The sequence below is a fragment of the Triticum aestivum genome, chromosome 1B (genome assembly GCF_018294505.1).
Source record: "Triticum aestivum cultivar Chinese Spring chromosome 1B, IWGSC CS RefSeq v2.1, whole genome shotgun sequence".
Taxonomy (NCBI): domain Eukaryota; kingdom Viridiplantae; phylum Streptophyta; class Magnoliopsida; order Poales; family Poaceae; genus Triticum; species Triticum aestivum.
Window position 1 is genome coordinate 601,219,453 of NC_057795.1, and position 19,743 is coordinate 601,239,195.

General features: G+C 51.6%; 1 protein-coding gene and 1 pseudogene across 2 annotated transcripts; both read left to right on the plus strand.

Annotated features, from left to right (window-relative positions):
* Positions 1-562: 562 nt before the first annotated feature.
* Positions 563-3,224, plus strand: LOC123141536 (tubulin alpha chain-like). Of its 2 annotated transcripts, XM_044560658.1 has the most exons (5): positions 563-865; positions 1,572-1,806; positions 1,890-2,260; positions 2,376-2,857; positions 2,922-3,224. In XM_044560658.1, exons 1-5 carry the CDS (start codon positions 773-775, stop codon positions 3,160-3,162), a joined length of 1,422 nt encoding a protein of 473 aa, XP_044416593.1. In that variant the 5' UTR covers positions 563-772; the 3' UTR covers positions 3,163-3,224. The 2 variants fall into 2 exon arrangements, with proteins under 2 accessions (XP_044416593.1, XP_044416586.1); XM_044560651.1 differs by having other exon boundaries at positions 564-865; positions 2,376-3,224.
* A 3,763-nt stretch (positions 3,225-6,987) lies between these two features.
* Positions 6,988-17,414, plus strand: LOC123080356 (putative disease resistance protein RGA1; annotated as a pseudogene).
* Positions 17,415-19,743: the final 2,329 nt, after the last annotated feature.

The window sequence follows — 19,743 nt, forward strand, 5'->3', positions numbered from 1 at the left end:
CGGAACTCATCTACTACTTCGCCCTTTTTACTGGATCAAGAAGACGAGGACGCCATCGAGCTGAACGTGTGCTGAACGCCGAGGTGGCGTGTGTTCGGTGCTTGATCGGAACGGACCGTGAAGGTGTACGACTACAACCGCGTTAATAAACGCTCCCGCTTGGCAATCTACAAGGGTATGTAGATGCTCTCCACCTCTCGTAGCTATGCATCTCCATGGATAGATCTTGCGCGTGCGTAGATTTTTTTTTCCACGGGGTTTTGGGGAAAGTGAAGGAAAATAGTGGAGGCTGTCACCGACTGACGGGCCAGGGGGAGTAGTTGGCGCGCGACGCGCGCGTTCGTTTCTTCTTCGTCTCGATGCAAATAAGGCTAAAAAATAGACCGGGAATGGATCGGCAGCGGACGAAAAGCAGAATGGGCAAAATGGGCCGCTGTGTTGGAGTTGCTCTCAGGAAGATCAAATTTCCAGAATAACAAAATACACACATGCCAGCTAAACACACCAATCATACGTGAGGGCGCGGATGCAAAAACACCACACACCAATCATCCACGAGAGGGCGCGGATGCAAAACCGCCCGCCCCTCCGCCCGCAGTCCGGCCAGTGCCGCTCCGCTCTATATAAACGAGCCGAGAGCGGGGTGCGGAAACCCTAAGCAGAGTGGGGAAAGGCGTCTTCGTACTCGCCTCTCTCCGCGCAACCGAGCCTTCGCCCTCGTCCTCCCCATTTCGCCAGCGGCGCAGCCCACCAACCACCCCCACCCGCCGCCATGAGGGAGTGCATCTCGATCCACATCGGCCAGGCCGGCATCCAGGTCGGGAACGCGTGCTGGGAGCTCTACTGCCTCGAGCATGGCATTCAGGTACGGATCCATCCGCTCGCCCCCCTCGACCTCTCCTGTTTAGCGTCGGATCTGGGGTTTCTAGTGGTTGGTGGTGCGCTCGGTCGGTCGGATCTGGGCGCAGATCTGACCGCGGCTGGTCAGATCTGCGCTTGGTAGAAGGTTGGATTTGGATCTGACGGAATGTAGGGTGCATGCGGTCTCTTCCGTTGGTCGATCTGGCGTTGTGAGCGTTGCGGCCGTTTCGAACTTGAATTTTTAGGTGTTGATTTACCGGATCTCAGATCGGATGCAAGTCTCACCTGCTTTGGGCGGTTGTATAGGTTTTCCATGTTTTGGATCTGACCAGTCTTTTCAAAAACTGAGTCCATCGTTTTTGAAAAAGCCTCTTCTTAGATAGGTTGCAGTGTGTCTGCTACTTGTTAGAACATCACTGATCTGGCACACACTCGTTTGTTTGATCTGCTCTGAGCTGTACTGTCTAGATCTGTTCGAATTCTGCTAGATCTGGTGATTATCTGTTCATGCATCTAATGTATCCTGACATGTACACTACCTGCTCGTAGAGAAATGCATCTCTAATCAATTGCTATACATCTGTTGCTGTGAGTTGTTCTGTAATGCATGCAATTTAGTAAACGCGTCAGGATCCTTTTCTTGTTCTCTTGTTACAGAATGTAGTATGTTTAGCTCTGCAGCTTTAACACTGTTTAATCCCCCTGTGCAGCCTGATGGCCAGATGCCCGGTGACAAGACCGTTGGGGGAGGTGATGATGCTTTCAACACCTTCTTCAGCGAGACTGGTGCTGGGAAGCACGTCCCCCGTGCTGTCTTCGTAGATCTCGAGCCCACTGTGATTGATGAGGTGAGGACTGGCGCTTACCGCCAGCTCTTCCACCCTGAGCAGCTTATCAGTGGCAAGGAGGATGCAGCCAACAACTTCGCCCGTGGTCATTACACCAGTAAGTGCTCTGCTTGTTCTTTGTTATTATGACAGCAATCACTCTTGCTCATCATCTGGCTAACTTTTGCTGCTGTATTGCAGTTGGCAAGGAGATTGTTGATCTCTGCCTTGATCGTATCAGGAAGCTTTCAGACAACTGCACTGGTCTGCAGGGATTCCTTGTCTTCAACGCTGTTGGAGGTGGAACTGGCTCTGGCCTTGGTTCGCTTCTCCTGGAGCGTCTCTCTGTTGACTATGGAAAGAAGTCCAAGCTTGGGTTCACAGTTTACCCATCTCCCCAGGTCTCCACTTCTGTTGTTGAGCCATACAACAGTGTCCTGTCCACCCACTCACTCCTTGAGCACACCGATGTCTCTATCCTTCTTGACAATGAGGCCATCTATGACATCTGCCGCCGCTCCCTTGACATTGAGCGCCCAACATACACCAACCTCAACAGGCTTGTTTCTCAGGTACAGTCTTGTTTCTGCATGGCTAGATGTTTTCTGTTTGATGTTTGTTATAAGTTGCACCTCCTAATAATGTTTGGCTTAGATCTAAAACATTGGTTAAACATCTAATGTGCAGGTCATTTCATCATTGACTGCTTCCCTGAGGTTTGATGGTGCTCTGAATGTTGATGTCAACGAGTTCCAGACCAACCTGGTGCCCTACCCGAGGATCCACTTCATGCTTTCCTCCTATGCCCCAGTGATCTCAGCCGAGAAGGCCTACCATGAGCAGCTGTCTGTTGCTGAGATCACCAACAGCGCCTTTGAGCCTTCCTCCATGATGGCCAAGTGTGACCCCCGCCACGGCAAGTACATGGCCTGCTGCCTCATGTACCGTGGTGATGTTGTGCCCAAGGATGTCAACGCTGCTGTGGCCACCATCAAGACCAAGCGCACTATCCAGTTTGTTGACTGGTGCCCCACTGGCTTCAAGTGTGGTATCAACTACCAGCCACCTGGTGTTGTCCCAGGCGGTGACCTTGCCAAGGTCCAGAGGGCTGTGTGCATGATCTCCAACTCCACCAGTGTCGTCGAGGTCTTCTCCCGCATCGACCACAAGTTTGACCTGATGTACGCCAAGCGCGCCTTCGTCCACTGGTACGTGGGTGAGGGCATGGAGGAGGGAGAGTTCTCTGAGGCCCGTGAGGATCTTGCTGCCCTGGAGAAGGACTATGAAGAAGTTGGTGCTGAGTTTGACGAGGGTGAGGACGGTGACGAGGGCGACGAGTACTAGAGCCTGCCTCCTGGTGCTTTCCCAAGGCATGCTGCTGCAATCCTATGATCTGCCCGAGTGGCTTTATCTGTTATCTGTCTGTTTGAACATTTGCTTTGTGGTGTTTGTTTTACAACCTGTTGTGTTGTAAGAACCTTGTATGTTTGAACCTGTTATGCACCTTGGTTAATATGCATGCTATCTGGTTATCTACACCATAGCCTCTACTGCTCTGTCTCCATTTTTCTGTTTTATAATTTGTGTTGTTGACTTTGTGTTTTTGTTGGTGGCGTTGCCTGGATGCCTGCTTTATTCGTGGACTGGAACAATTAGTTGCAATTCGTCCGCATAGAACCGTAGCTGTTCTTAATGAAGATCCAAACCTAATTTGTTCTGTTGTTCCTTGCAGTCAAGTGCTACAGGAGTTGCAACTTGGAATTGAGAAATGTTTGCCTGAAATTTCTCCCAAGATAATCACTGACCTAATTTGATCTTCTTGTGGTCATGTGGAATTCAGGGAATGTTTGTTGCGTTTGCTAACTAGAGGCCTAAAATTTATTCTCCTATAAACCACGATTAAAAGATTCAGTAGTAGCGACAAGCTTAAAAAGCAGCAAGTATAAATCACAGGCAAGAAATATATAAAACCTATATAAATTTGTAAGTTCGCAAATTGTTTGTTTTCTGATCAACCATATCAGACTTGACTCAGATCGATAGATGGCAACAGAAGATGATCAAATATATGCCCAAACGACATGGAATAGTGCTCAAGCACAAAGCCAGTCTCCATCAGGGGTCCCAAACGACATGTAACAGATTTGCATTATATCAGTCTAGGTCCCAATAATTTCTATCCACTCCCCACACCGCTAGAGCTGCAGCTTCTATCGGCGTCAAACCCCCAATTATTGCCCCGGCGACGCGACGTACGGCGGCCAGCGGAGTGCGGACGGGCGTACGGTGGCGTGGACCGTTGGGGAAGAGTCTCGTTACTCCCCTGTCCATGCGGTAATTTTGACCTAAAGAATTCACAAAGTAAACTGGTTTGAATGTTTTTTTCACTCAGCTGACCGTTTTGTGTGACGCCCGACACGAAGGCACCACACCCTACTGTGTAACGTCCAGCCCGCAGGCGTTGCACATCTGTTCATCGTGGCACCCCTGGGACTCGCACCCCGCAGTGCAGCGCCTGAGAGCCAGGCGCCACACTTGTTATGTGCAGCGCCTAGCTCTTGGGCGTTGCACATGCTGTTACTAGTTTGCTGGCTGCCCCCCCTCCCCCACTCCCCCCACACACCCCATCCCACCTGAGATTTGCCCTCTCCTCCTCTCTCTCCTCCTCTCAAATCCTTGTCCAAATCTTCCAAATTTGAAGATTTTGTCCGTGGTAATCTCCTCGACCCCCTTGTTTTGATCCAAGAAAATGCTAACATTTGCTCACTTGTTGCTAGTTTTGGAAAACCCTAGTTTTTTATGGATCTTGCAATATGTATGGAGATAGAAGATGTTTGTTTGCCAATTTCCTAGGATTGGGGTTGTTAGTATGTTAGGGTTAGGGTATTGGTGTTGTTATGTTGGTGCTAGGGTTAGGGTTAGGGTTGTTAGTATGCGAGGGTTGTGCTTATGGTCGTTGTTAAGTGGGGTTAGATTTATTGTTTCATATCTATGTTAGAGTTTGTATTCCGTGTTAATCTTCGGATGAGTACTTATGAAAGATATGTTACATTTTGTTGTTTGAATGCTTATAGGGATGGGAAGAACATGTGTGTTTGTTCATCATGTGGACAAAGACGCCTTTTTGAAAGGCAATATTGAACCGGACCCGGATGAGCTTGACATGGTGTTTGATAGTAGTCTAGCTATGCGGAGGTCTTGGAAGAACTGAGGAAAGATTTAAATTGGACGGACCCAAGTGATGCCGTTGAGTTGGAGGGAAGGCATAATGTTGGTTTTGGAATGCACATCCGTTGGAAGACAATGCGTGTGAACTCTGAGCAACGTTGGTTTGCATACAAGGAGACGGTGGCTGAATCACTAGACAAGGCTCTTGAGTTATTTTCTACGAAGAAGGTTGATTCTAGTGTGCATTTGGACTTGAACCGGACCCCCCCTTGGTTGCTAGTAGTCCCCCACCCATGAACCAATATGAAATTGGTGAACCTCCTTTGACACAAGAAGTGAGGCCTACATGGAGCCCGATTCCAAACAACCATAATGAAGCTTTGCAAGGGAGAATGATGAGTATGAGTACGATGACAATGAAGTTGATCTCCATGACAACAATGTGGGTGATCTCGACAAATATCATGTGCAAGAGACAATGGACCATTCCATCCCTTATTCCCGTGGCTATGCATCAAATTCGGATGACGAAGGTCAGGGTGAACAAGTTGATGAGGGGTTCACGGTGAACGAGGCCAAATCTTTCGAGAAGGTATTCGGGCGGGATCATCAGACTCCATTGTTCAAGGATGTTAGTCTCGTGGATGAAGCCGTGGTAGATGGTGGCCAAGGTATATCTCTTGGAGTTAGGCCAGGTTCTCACCGGGATTTGGAAGACGTCAAAACATGATTTTTCCCGGGTCTAAGTTCCAAACCTTCTTGGAATTGAAGATGTGGCTGGACAACTACTCGGTTACGCATTATCGTCCACACAAGGTGGTGAAATCGGACGTCAATGTGCGTTACACGGTTGCATGTGAAGAGAAAAAATTTCCATGGATTGTGCGTGCAAGACCATGGAAAGGGGGGCCCACTTGGCACGTAGTGAGTTGTGTACCAAGTCACATGTGCCGAGGCAAGAGGGTGGATGGGAAGGTTGTGTCCCAAAACCACAGACAACTCACGTCCGAGTTCATTGTTTACAGGCTTTCCAACTCAATATCCACACTTTCAACAATGAGCATCCAACAAGTCATGGACCTTGTGAAAGCCATCTTTCATTACAAGGTGAAATACGGCAAGACATGGAAGGCGAAGCAAGCCACATTAAAGATGTTGTATGGTAATTGGGATGAAGCATACAACCGAATCCCTAGGTTGCTGTTAGCCATGACCGCCACAAACCCAGGCATGGTTCATGTGGTCGAGCCTCATGAAAAAAAACCAAAGGTTCACGAATGAAGGACCGTCCGAGTACTTGGCCGTGCATTTTGGGCGTTCTAGCGATGCGCGAGGGCTTTCGAACACTGTCACCCGGTCATCGCCATTGATGGCACATTCTTGACTGGACAATACAAGGGCACCTTGCTGGTTGCAATAACAAGTGATGCCAATAATCGAGTGTTGCCTTTGACATTTGCTTTGGTTGAGGTGGAGAACAATGACAACTGGGAGTGGTTCTTGCGTCTTTTGAGGACCAAGGTGTTACCCGCTCAAAGGAAAATTTGTGTCATATCGGATCGCCATCCAGGAATTCTTAACGCGGTGGACATTGACATTCCTGGGCATGCTCCGTTGCACCATCGATGGTGCATGAGGCACTTTTGTTCTAACTTCTAGAGGGCATGTGGCCTTATGGAGTTGACCGATGATCTTCAAGATTGTTGTCTCGCTTTCTCCGACAAGCGGTTCGCCTACTTGTACAACAAATTGCTTGCACACAAGAAACTTGATCCCGGGGGTCAAGACTTCCTCAATAGGCACATTCAAGAAAGTAATAAGTGGGCACGTGCTTTTGATGAAGATGACCGGAGGTATGGTCAAATTTCAAGCAATATGGCCGAATGCTTCAGTAGGGTGCTCAAGGGTGTACGTGCATTACCCATGACGACAATAGTTCAATACACATTTGAGAAGATGAATGCGTACTTTCTAAAGCACTCAATGGAAACGGATGCGCAGATAGCGGGTGAGAACAAGCGCAAGTACAAGTACAGGTTCCCACCCAAGGTCCATGCTTCCCCACACAACACCACTCCTCGACGGCGTTGACCGAGATCGGAGCTGAGGCGCGGCGGTCGGTGGAGTGTAGATGGCGGCGGCTCTAGGCTTAGCGGCCGCGCTCCTCGGCAAGGTGTTCCGATGCTATCCGCTGTCCCGGTGGCGACTTACGTGGACAACCTCAAGCTCGTCCACAACTCCGAGAAGATCAAGGCCAAGCTCGCGCACACGCGAGGCTTGCTGCACAACGCCCAGGTGAGCGACGCCGGCCAAAACCCTGGACTGCAGGACTTGCTGCCAGCGCTGAGTAGGAGCGCCGACCAGGCGGAGGACCTGTTGGATGAGGTCCACTACTTCCAGATCCATGACAAGCACCACGACACAAGCTACGCCACCACCCAGGCCAATTTTCTCCATCATGGTCGCAATGCTCTCCGGCACACTACCACTAGCTGGGCCGCATGATTTTCTTGTTCGTCTGCCCAAAATCATGATGATAAGTTATGTTTCCACCCAATGATCTTCTCTAGGAAAATCAAGTCGGTGTTATAGGACATGCAGACCCATTGCGATTCCATCTCTGATTTGCTTGGCAATATCCCAAGCAGCAGCATGGCAGTCACCCTACACCGGGCTCAGATTGGATCCACAATTATACAAGATACATTATATGGTAGGAGACACACTGTCGGTGTTCAAACCGGCGGATCTCGGGTAGGGGGTCACGAACTGTGCGTCTAGGCGGATGGTAACAGGAGACAAGGGACACGATGTTTTACCCAGGTTCGGGCCCTCTTGATGGAGGTAAAACCCTACGTCCTGCTTGATTAATATTGATGATGTGTGTTACAAGAGTAGATCTACCACGAGATCAAGGAGGCTAAACCCTAGAAGCTAGCCTATGGTATGATTGTTGTTCGTCCTATGGACTAAAGCCATCCGGTTTATATAGACACCGGAGGGGGCTAGGGTTACACAGAGTCGGTTACAATGGTAGGAGATCTACATATCCGTATCGCCAAGCTTGCCTTCCACGCCAAGGAAAGTCCCATCTGGACACGGGACGAAGTCTTCAATCTTGTATCTTCATAGTCTTGGAGTCCGGCCGATCATGATAGTTCGGCTATCCGGATACCCCCTAGTCCGGAACTCCCTCAGTAGCCCCTGAACTAGGCTTCAATGACGACGAGTCCGGCGCGCATGTTGTCTTCGGCATTGCAAGGCGGGTTCTTCCTCCGAATAATTTATAGAAGATTGTGAACACCAGGATAGTGTCCGATCTGCAAAAATAAATTCCATGTACCACCATAGAGAGAATAATATTACACTAGTTCAATCTGCTGACGTATTTTGTGGCATGACGTCACACCATTACCAAGCCTTTACTCGAATTGTTTTTATTGTATCACCTCAGCGCGTTTAGCGAGGCGGTTTCCTTGGCACGTCTTGTCGAAGCAGAGATTGTGTTCCTCTTATTCTGGGATTCCCATCAATACGGACGTGGGTAACCCAACCGCGCCATTGATTGTGACGCTTGGGAGATAAGCGAGTTTTACCAGGCTGGTGGGGACACATGTTTTTGTCCGCCCATATAAGGGGATAAAGATCCAACCCTTTTACCTGCGCCTTCTTCCTCCTTGGCTTATCCATCTCCGCGAACTCGAGCTCCAGCGCCCAAGTCCGCACTTCTCACCTCAACCTTCTCCAACTATGTCCGGAGCGGGAGGCAAGTGGATGGCCTCCTCCGTCACGGAGGGGCAGATCCAGAAGCTGCGCGACGCCGGATATTTGTCCAGCGACATCGCGCATCGGCTCCCCAACGAGGGAGAGCTCATCCCCACCCCCAGGCCCCATGAGAGGGTAGTATTTCTTCCCCATTTCCTCCGCGGACTGGGATTCCCACTTCATCCCTTTGTCCGGGGGCTCATGTTCTACTACGGCCTAGATTTCCATGATCTGGCCCCGAATTTCATCCTCAACATCTCGGCGTTTATCATCGTGTGTGAGGCCTTCCTCTGCATCCATCCCCACTTCGGCTTGTGGCTCAAGACCTTCAGTGTCAAGCCGAAGGTTGTGAAGGGCAGCCAAGCGGAGTGCAGAGGCGCCATGGTGGGCAGGATGTCCCACGTTACGTGGCTGGAGGGCACTTTCGTGGAAACCATCAAGGGGTGGCAATCGGGGTGGTTCTACATCACCGAGCCGCGTGACCCTGATTGGGCAGCGGCCCCCGAATTCAGATCCGGCATCCCTACACGGCTCACCTCCTGGAAAGAGAGTGACCGGATCTGGGGCGATTTGGAGGAGCTGACCAGACTCCAAGCCTGCATCCAAAAGCTGGTGGACAAGAAGCTCAAGCTTGTCAACGTAGTCCAGGTCATGCTCATCCGCCGGATTCTCCCGTGCCAACGACGGGGCTTCAACATGTGGGAGTTCGATCCGGCGCAGCACCAGACCCTGAGCGGGTTCTTCGACACTACGTACGAAGATGTCTGGAAGGTGCTGTTCAAAGGCGCCGAGGCTCCCGCATCCGCTACCGAAGATCGCGGATTCCGCTCGCAGCGTCCAGCTGACGAGGTAAGTGATTTTGTCACTTGTTCTCCATAGTTTGACTCTATGTGGGATCTAAACTCCCTTTACCTTTGACAGGAATGGCTGGCGAAGGCCGAACGGACTATCTGTCCGGCCCCATTGCCAGAGGACCCAGCGGACGCCCGCCTAACGGGGCTGCTGGCTCCGGCACCCCACGTGGTGCCGGAGAAGAAGGCCAAGAAGAAGGCCACGGGGACTCGGAAGAGTTCCCGTTTTCAGGTGCTATCGGATGATGAATCCGAGGCCGACTCCTCCCACCAAGGCGAGGAGGAGAAGAAGAAAGCATCTCCCCCAGCGGGGGGAGGGAAGAAAAGGAAGGCCTCCCCAACAAGGGAGGCCGAAGGGTCCAAGAAGGGAAAAACTCTTCCCCCGGACTGCTCCGCCAACGCCAGTGACGACGACGAGGACTGGCCTCCAAGGGCCAAGCCCCTGGCGAGATCGTAAGTATCCGGACTCCCGAATAACTTCAAGGTTTTTATTTTTCGCCACATAATGTCTTTCTAATGCCGCATACAACCCTGCAGTCTGCCTAAGGATGATCTTCCCGCTTCGTCGAGCGGGTCCTTAGGTGCGTCGGATATGGATTCTCTTCCGAAGGCCTCCACCCCCCGTGATGCAGATGATGCCGAGGTGGGATCCCAGGAAGGGACCCACAAGGAGGAGGAGGCCCCGGGGGTGTCGCAGGAAAACCTCCCGGACTTTGCACCGGACTCGGCCCCGGAACCCATAGTGGCTCCGGAGTCCGGAGGACGACCCCTTCGTAAGAAGGGCAAGACCGTGACGCCGGCAGCCTCCATCCAACCGGAGGCGCCAGATAACTTGCTGGAGGCGCTCAATGGCGCCTCCATTGAAGAGGAACACCGCACTGTTATGAGTGCGGTGATTCAGAAGGTTCAGCTCGCCAAGAGCGGGCTGGCCGAAGCCTACAGCAGCCTTCTAACAGGCTTTGAGGTAAGAATTTCAATATGTATAAAATGGTACCGCATAGACAGTAGCCCCTTATGCTCGGTTCGGTGTTCGGAAAGAAAAGCCGGACTGAGGATTTAAAAAGATATACGCATGAGTCATAATAAATATGTCAATATGGGATTGCAGGCTGCGCTGCTGACCTGTGCCGCACTGACTGCGGAGGTCAATACGTTGAAGGAAAGCCTCGAGCGGTCCGAGAACGAGCTCGGCCGTGCCAAGAAGCAGCTCGAGGACAAGGAAGGTGAGTAACACCTTACTAAAATTGTACCTTACAGAAAAGGATTTTGGTTGCAAAAAGAATGACAAGGATAATGTGGGTATTGCAGGGGCCACTAACGAGGTGGCGACCCTGAAAGAGGCGGTGGCCGTAGCTGAACGCAATGCGGCTGCGGAGCGCACCGAGCGAGAGAAGCAGGAGGCGCGGGTGGCGGAGGTACAACAAGAGCTCCAGGATCTCGTGAAAAAACATGAGAGCCTGGAGCGTGACTCGAAGACTCGAGAGTCTGAGCTTGCAACGACTCTTGAGAGTGCCAAGGCCGCTAAGGCCGAAGCCTACAGGGCCCTCCAGGAGATTGAGGCGGTGAAGAAAATAGCAGTGGGTAAGGCATTTTTCATGCAAATTAAGCATGTGAGTGTTAATTACCTGTTGCTTACCCGAATTCGGAGCTCTCCAGGAGCGTTCGCAGATCTTCCTTGCAGCGTGTCTGATGCTGCCGCATTCTACCGGGCCGAGGAGGGGAGCTCGACGGAGAAGGTCTTCTGGTCTCAGTATGCTGAGGCCGGACATCCGGTGCCCCTTAGCGACCAGCTGAAGCAGCTGGTCGAGCTCCACAAGGCGGCCAAACAGGCTATGAAGGGCCTCATAGTTCAGCTGTGGCCTAAGGAGGCCATGCCTGGGAGCTACTTCGGCCTGGTGCGGCGGCTGGTCGATGCGTGCCCGTGGGTTGAAGTCATCAAGCACTCCGCCTGTATTGAGGGTGCCCGTCGGGCCCTTGCCCGTGCAAAGGTGCACTGGGGCAAGATGGATGCCTAGAAGCTTGTGACGGACCCGCCACCAGAGGGCAAGGAGCATCGCACGCCCGAGATGTATTATAAGAGTGTGCTGAAGGGCGCCCGCACTATTGCGGGGGAGTGCTCCAAAGATGTAATTTGTGAGTAGACTCGCATTTTGTTATCCTGTGCGCTGAAAACTTAGTTCATATGCGCTAAGCAACGCTTGTTAATTTAAAATATTACCTTCTGTGCGGCTGTTTATCAAATCTGAGAGATGGCAAGTCGTCGGCTTCAGCCCCCATGCCACGAGTGCTGGGGTGTTCGGGATAAACTTGAGCACTCTTGTTCCCATTTTTGGGTCCATCTAGGGAGGCGCTCAACACAGCGAACAAGGCAACCGGACTTATAATGCTTGCACACTCTCACTTAGCCATAGAATTCTATAATTTTAAATTTCGGTGAAGCCCCTAGTCTTCGGAAGGCCGAATTTGGGGCGCTATCCACGCCTGGGCCGGACAAGATCCGGCTCCTCGCTCTAAGCGGCATAAGTCTTTAAGGACTCGCAAAAAACCTCTCGAACAGCGACCGGCTCTCGCCTCATCATGACGGTCAGTTTTAGCTTTCTCCACTGAGGCGTTAACCCAGCTCAACCGGGGCGCAATTGTAGTGGTTCTCCCAGTGCTACCTTAGCCGATACAACGGAACGTAAGGTACCAAAACATGGGAGCCGGGCAAACCCAACTATTGACCCAAGACATGATTCGGAGCCGATGCATATAGTGCTATAAGTTCGGGGTGCCGCACTTGTGAAAGTGTTCGGACTTATCACACCATGATGCGGGAAACATAAGCCCCTGGTGTATTTTAGCCGTACCAAAGTGTACGGATGCAACATGCCGTAAATGAACATATGTATAAAAAAGGAAATGCAATTATAAGCGAAAAGGTGCTGCATTGTTTATTTAAGAAAGACTGCCATAAGTGCAGAACAATACAAATGGTGCGATAAGCAAGGGATGGGACTGTTAAACATGTCCCCCTCCAGGGGTAGGCTGTCGAATGGTGCGTAAAACAGATTTAATGCTAGTAATGGAGACCACCTGGATATTCGTTGTAGCCTTTATCCTTCCCTGGCTGTTGCATCGTTAGTTCAGCAGGTCTGCTGCCGGACAGGGCCTCTGACGAACGGAGTCCTGTGGGTAAAAAAGGAAAAAGAAAAGAAAAAAGAACGACACACTTGAGAGCCCCTGGTGTGCTTGAGCCCCAGTCTGGGCTTATCGTGGTCGTGCCCCTCTCCTCATGCCCATGGTATCTTCAGAGCGTAATGGTGTACGCGAAGGACCTGTTTTGACGTTTTACAGGGGCTGGGGTTGGGGCTGTACTGCTACGCGTGCTCGGAACATGCCAGGTGGTCTTGTTGTAGGTTACTCCGGGCGCGCTTAGCTGTGTCCGGCCGCTTAACGTCCGGACTCGAGAATTTGCCTTAAGAAGCTGCATTGTACTTCTGCCACGAGAGCCGCTGTATGTTCCTCCGTTCGGAGAGAACGTTCAGTGTTTCCGTTGACCGTGATGACTCCTCGAGGGCCTGGCATCTTGAGCTTGAGGTATGCGTAGTGCGGCACCGCGTTGAACTTTGCATACGCGGTTCGTCCGAGCAGGGTGTGATAGCCGCTGCGGAATGGAACTATGTCAAAGATTAACTCCTCGCTTCGGAAGTTATCCGGGGATCCGAAGACCACTTCCAGTGTGACTGAGCCTGTACCATTGGCTTCTACACCTGGTATGACGCCTTTAAAGGTCGTCTTGGTATGTTTAATCCTTGAGGGGTCTATGCCCATTTTGCGCACTGTATCCTGATAAAGTAGGTTCAGGCTGCTGCCACCGTCCATCAGGACTCTGGTGAGGTCAAATCCATCGACGATTGGGTCTAGGACCAATGCGGCGAATCCGCCGTGCGGATGCTGGTGGGGTGGTCCCTTCGGTCAAAAGTGATCGGGCAGGAGGACCATGGATTGAACTTCGGGGCAACTGGCTCCATCGCGTATACATCGCTTAGCGCACGCTTCCGCTCCCTTTTGGGTATGTGCGTTGCATATATCATGTTCACCGTCCGCACCTGTGGGGGGAATCCCTTCTGTCCTCTATTGTTCGGCGGTCGGGTCTCTTCCTCGTCATCGCTATGCAGCCCCTTGTCACTGTTTTCGGCAATTAACTTGCCTGCCTGCTTGAATACCCAACAGTCCCTATTGGTGTGGTTAGCTGGCTTTTCGGGGGTGCCGTGTATCTGGCACAAGCGGTCGAGTATTCGGTCCAAATTGGACAGACCTGGAGCAGTTCTTTTGAATGGCTTTTTCCGCTGACCGGGTTTAGAGCCTCTGAATCCGGCATTGACTGCCGTATCCTCACTATTGTCGCCGTTGATGTGGCGTTTGCTTTTGTTACGACGCGACCTGCCATTTCGGTCCTTGAAATCCGGACTGCCAGAATTTTTGCTGAGGTTGTTGCTGCATGCTAGCAAGCTGTCCTCACCCACGCAGAAGCGGGTCATGAGTGATGTAAGGGCTGCCATGGATTTCGGCTTTTCCTGTCCCAAGTGCCGGGCAAGCCACTCGTCGCAGATGTTATGCTTGAAGGCCGCGAGGGCCTCCGCATCCGGACAATCGACGATTTGGTTTTTCTTGGTTAAGAACCGTGTCCAGAATTGTCTGGCCGATTCGTCTGGCTGCTGAATTATGTGGCTTAGGTCATCAGCGTCTGGTGGTCGCACATACGTGCCTTGGAAGTTATCGAGGAATGCGGCTTCTAGGTCTTCCCAACTCCCAATTGACTCTGCTGGCAAGCTGTTAAGCCAATGCCGGGCTGGTCCTTTAAGCTTGAGGGGGAGATATTTGATGGCGTGAAAATCGTCACCGCGGGCCATGTGGATGTGAAGAAGATATTCTTCGATCCAAACCGTGGGGTCTGTTGTGCCATCGTAAGATTCGATATCCACGGGTTTAAACCCTTTGGGGATTTGATGATCCATTACTTCATCTGTGAAGCATAGTGGGTGTGCGGCGCCTCTGTACTGGGCGATATCATGACGGAGCTCAAAAGAGCTTTGTCTGTTTTGTTCGGCCCGACCGGACTTACTGTGTCCGGCGCGACGGTTGTCGTCACGTACCGTGGGGCGCCCACGCGATCCATAGATCGATCTTGATTGTCTTGCCTTATCCTCCAATATATCTCGCAAGTCCGGAGCGTTCCCCTATGGCCTTGTGCTTTTCGAGCGATGCCGGGGTACGGGTCTAGTGAAGGGCCTAGAGGCCTCTCTGTCGCGACCACGGGGTGGTCGGTCAGCCGTATTGTCTCCTGGTGATGCGGGTTCATACACTTCCTCCTCTAATCGAGGGAGCAGCTTGCGTTTAGGGTAGCTTTTGGATGGGCGTTCGAGCTCATGCTCTTCGGCCGCGAGGACTTCAGTCCATCTGTCGGCTAGCAGATCTTGATCAGCTCTAAGCTGTTGCTGCTTTTTCTTGAGGCTGTTCGCCGTGGCCATAAGCCTGCGTTTAAAACGCTCTTGTTCGACGGGATCCTCAGGCACGACGAATTCATCGTCGTCGAGGCTTGCTTCGTCTCCGGAGGGAGGCATATAATCCTCTACCTCTTCTTCTATCGCTCTCTCATGAGGGCTAGCGTCTCCATCCTCCTGCGCTGGATCTTGCTGGAGTGGGTTGTCTTCGGCACTGTCCGGTGTATTGTTATCTCCGATGCCGGAATCTTCATTCTTGCTGTGGCGGGATTTAGAGCGGCGCCGCTGACGCTGGCGCTTGGGCTGTTTCTTGGAGGGGTCATCCTCCTCTGTTCCTTCGTCATTCCCATCCTTTGGGATATCCACCATGTATATGTCATATGATGAGGTGGCTTTCCAGTGCCCGGTCGGCGCTGGTTCTTGGTCGTCTCCGGCATCGTCGTCCATACCGTCGATGTCTTCGGAGTCGTAGTCTAGCATGTCGGTTAGATCGTCGACAGCGGCTACCAAGTGGGTGGTGGGTGGGCTTTGAATTTCTTCGTCGTCCGCATCCCAACCGTCCTGACCGCAGTCCGGCCAGGGCTCTCATGATAACGAGAGATACTTTAGCGAACTCAAGATGTCGCCAAAAGGTGAGTGTTGAAAGATGTCCGCTGCTGTGAACTCCATGATCCGCGCCCAATCGGATTCGATCGGAGGAGGCGCGGGAGGTTTGGAGTCCTACGAGGAGTCCGGCACCTCGGAGTCACGAGCTTTATGAGGGACAAGGTCAGTGTTCGGCTCTATCGCCGTAGAGGTTGCAGCCCTCGAGGCGGCGTCTAGCCATCCGTCCTCGATCTGCGCGGCCGGCTCCGAATTGAAGATCGGAGCGGGTTCGAGTGCGGCCTCCAGGGTACTGTTTGGTTGCAGAGCTAAATCATGCTCGCCGTGACGGTGCGGCACGCTCGGCGGTGGCTCGAATCCGTCGAGGATCAAGTCCCCGTGGATGTCAGCCGTGTAGTTCAAACTTCCAAATCTGACCTGACGGCCAGGGGCGTAGCTTTCGATCTGCTCCAGATGGCCAAGTGAATTGGCCCGCAGTGCAAAGCCGCCGAATACGAAGATCTGTCCGGGGAGAAAGGTCTCACCCTGGACTGCATCGTTGATGATGGTCGAAGAAGCCATCGAGCCTATCGGTGACGACACAGAGGAACTCTCAATGAAAGCACCAATGTCGGTGTCAAAACCGGCGGATCTCGGGTAGGGGGTCCCGAACTGTGCGTCTAGGTGGATGGTAACAGGAGACAAGGGACACGATGTTTTACCCAGGTTCGGGCCCTCTTGATGGAGGTAAAACCCTACGTCCTGCTTGATTAATATTGATGATGTGTGTTACAAGAGTAGATCTACCACGAGATCAAGGAGGCTAAACCCTAGAAGCTAGCCTATGGTATGATTGTTGTTCGTCCTATGGACTAAAGCCATCCAGTTTATATAGACACCGGAGGGGGCTAGGGTTACACAGAGTCGGTTACAATGGTAGGAGATCTACATATCCGTATCGCCAAGCTTGCCTTCCACGCCAAGGAAAGTCCCATCCGGACACGGGACGAAGTCTTCAATCTTGTATCTTCATAGTCTTGGAGTCCGGCCGATCATGATAGTTCGGCTATCCGGACACCCCCTAGTCCGGAACTCCCTCACACACTTTTGAGGAAACTGTCAGCCGTGTCATCATCTGCGAAAATACCGTTTCTGTTCTTCCTATAGTTTGTCCGGGGGGTATTGGGAAAACAACTTTCACCCAACACCTCTATAATGATGCAAGGCTGCATAGTGATACTAGGGATGGAAATTATTTTGATGTCAGTGTCTGGGTATGTGTATCGACTGAATTCAATGTGCTTAAGCTCACCAGGGAGATCCTTGGCTGCATACCAGAACAAAAAGGAAGCAACGGTGTTGCAAATGAAACAACCAATTTAGACCAGCTTCAGAAATCCATAGCACACCGTATCAAGTCTTAAAGGTTTCTAATTGTCTTGTATGATATATGGAAATGTGATGGTAAGGATCAGTGGAAGACAATGCTAGTTCCGTTCACAAAGGGGGAAACCAAAGGAAGCATGGTACTTGTCACAACTCGATTCCCGAAGGTAGCAAGCATGGCGAAAACATTGATCCATTAGAGCTGCGAGGTTTGGAGTCTTATGACTTCTTCACATTCTTTGAAGCATGTATATTTGGTGATCACAAGTCTGAGCATTACAAATATGAGTTAGCCGGTATTGCAGGAAAAATTGCAAATAATCTAAAGGGTTCCCCACTAACATCCAAAACAGTTGGTGGACTATTGCACAAGGACCTATCCCAGGAACATTGGAATGAAGTTCTTAAAAACATGAGTGGTTGATGATGAGATCATGCCATCTTTAAAAATTAACTATGATCAGCTCCCTTCTGAGCAGATAAGCTAAAGGGTTCCCGAGTCGCCGCCGAACCCCCTCACCGTCCACACCGATGGGAGGGGATATGGGCGACGCCCTCCCTCCCCTGGACCCCTTGCTCCACTCCTACTCACCTCCCTTGCTCCTCTCCAATCCCCCTTTGTCCTCTCCGTCGAGGGGGAGAAGCCCCGAGCCCACTGTCGCTGCCCGCCGTTGTCCACCGCAGCGACCGCCTCTCCCGTGCTCCTCTGACTGGTCCAATGCCTCTGTCGTCATCCGCCGCTACTGCTACGTCAACTCACGCGAGACAAGGAGCCTCCTAGCGCCGGATCGCCCTGCCTTTCTCCCTCGGCTCGACGTCGGCGACCTCCTTCCACTCCGGTCAGCCTGCGGCTCCTAAATTGTCACTGGGCCTATGTGTGCCTCCTCGGTGAGCTCCGCATGTTTCCTCTCTGCCTTCCCTTCGCCTTGTTGCCTCTAGCTGCCCCTGCTTCCATGCCCCGAGCTCCGCTCCGCCGGCCATGTCGTGCTCACGGCTTCGGCCATTGAAACCCGCGTCCGAGCGTGTCACCGAGTTTGTTGGGTCCTCAGGAACACGTAGCGCTTGCTCTTTTGCCGAGCCATGTAGTATAGCGGTGTCGCCGTTCGCGTGTGCTCTGGCCGCTACTCGGCCTTGCTGCTGTCACTGATTCTGCCCGTGTTCGGTGCGGGCGCTTGCGCAGATCGACGCAGCCTGGCACGCTCAGCCGAATTGAGCTCGCCCTGCTCCGTTTGCTCGCCTGTGCGGCGATCCCGAGCGTCACTGCCATCTCGGGTGGTTGCCTGAGACCACCAGTGCACGTCCGGCGTCCAAAACCGGCGATGGGTCACTACCATGTGGGCCCACTCGTTGGGGTTTAGATTAGGGCGCTAACCCCTGCCTAACACTAACCCACTCCCCTAACTGCTTGTGAAACCCTGGTTTTTGCCCTTTTTCCTTTTCTAGGTTTTATTGCATTTTGAATTGAATTTGAGTTTTTGAATCAACTCATTTGGGCTTCATCACTTGGGCATTTCCTTGATTTTCACCCAAGTGACTCATCTCACCTCCAAATCCATCCCTTGCCCTCTGATATACCCAAATATAACCTTGGGAAATTTTCTCTCTGAATTAGCACTTCAGTCCCTTCTACTCTATAACAACCCTCATTTTTCTTACTCATAAAAATCTGAGAAAATTCCTCAAAATTCTTTGGACCTTGGAACAACTCCCTGTGCAAAAATATTTCATGGTTATTTGGAATATTTTTGCTATAGAAAATCTTTTCCATTCTGGTCAGAAAATGCATGTTGTGAAGGGAGTGCATTTTTGCTTGATCCTATGGAGCTGAAATTTTTAGGGCTTCATTACCTTCTAACAAAACCTTAACTCCCAAATATCAGCACTAAACTCCTTCTGGAACCTATCCAAACTTTGCTCACAAGTTTCTGTCCAAAAACTTGCTCCTTCTCTCCTGTTCATCTTGGTCGGCCTGGAAGTATGCCATTTATATCCTGGACCCCCCTATGCATGAACTACATGCCAGACATACTTTGCACAGCCCAGGCCATGTGATGCCAGAGTTCACATGGTGACCACGCGAGGACAAGGCCCTTGGCATGCGGTCGACACACTCTACGTCGCGCCAGCGCCTCTGTTTCGCTCATGCCCACGTCAGAGCTCGCATCAGCCTACCGCACCGCACCACCACCCTTGACTCATCGCCCTTGACCCCTCCCTGCCACTCGTTGACATTGGAGTTTGTTGCAGCGAGCACAGGCACGACGAGGCCAAGTGCACAGTGCGCCTGTGCCCCTGTGCTCATCTCCACCCGCGTCCTATGCTCGTCCGCATCCTCCCATAGTGGACGCGTGATCCATGGAGTCTTCCCCCTCTCCCACTGGCGCTAGCCGATGCCGAGTGATGACCCACAAGTATAGGGGATCTATCATAGTCCTTTCGATAAGTAAGAGTGTCGAACCCAACGAGGAGCAGAAGGAAATGACAAGCGGTTTTTAGTAAGGTATTCTCTGCAAGCACTGAAATTATCAGTAACAGATAGTTTGTGATAAGGTAATTTGTAACGGGTAACAAGTAATAAAAGTAAACAAGGTGCAGCAAGGTGGCCCAATCCCTTTTGTAGCAAAGGATAAGCCTGGATGAACTCTTATATAAAGGAAAGCGCTCCCGAGGACACATGGGAATTATCATCAAGCTAGTTTTCATCATGCTCATATGATTCGCATTCGTTACTTTGATGATTTGATATGTGGGTGGACCGGTGCTTGGGTGCTGCCCTTCCTTGGACAAGCATCCCACTTATGATTAACTACTCTCGCA

Coding starts and splice junctions, on each gene's coding strand:
- LOC123141536 (XM_044560658.1), top strand. CDS start 773: ATGAGGGAGTGCATCTCGATCCACATCGGCCAGGCCGGCATCCAGGTC. Junction 1,807..1,889: donor CGCCCGTGGTCATTACACCA/GTAAGTGCTCTG, acceptor GCTGTATTGCAG/TTGGCAAGGAGATTGTTGAT. Junction 2,858..2,921: donor TTCTCCCGCATCGACCACAA/GTTTGACCTGAT, acceptor GGCATGGAGGAG/GGAGAGTTCTCTGAGGCCCG.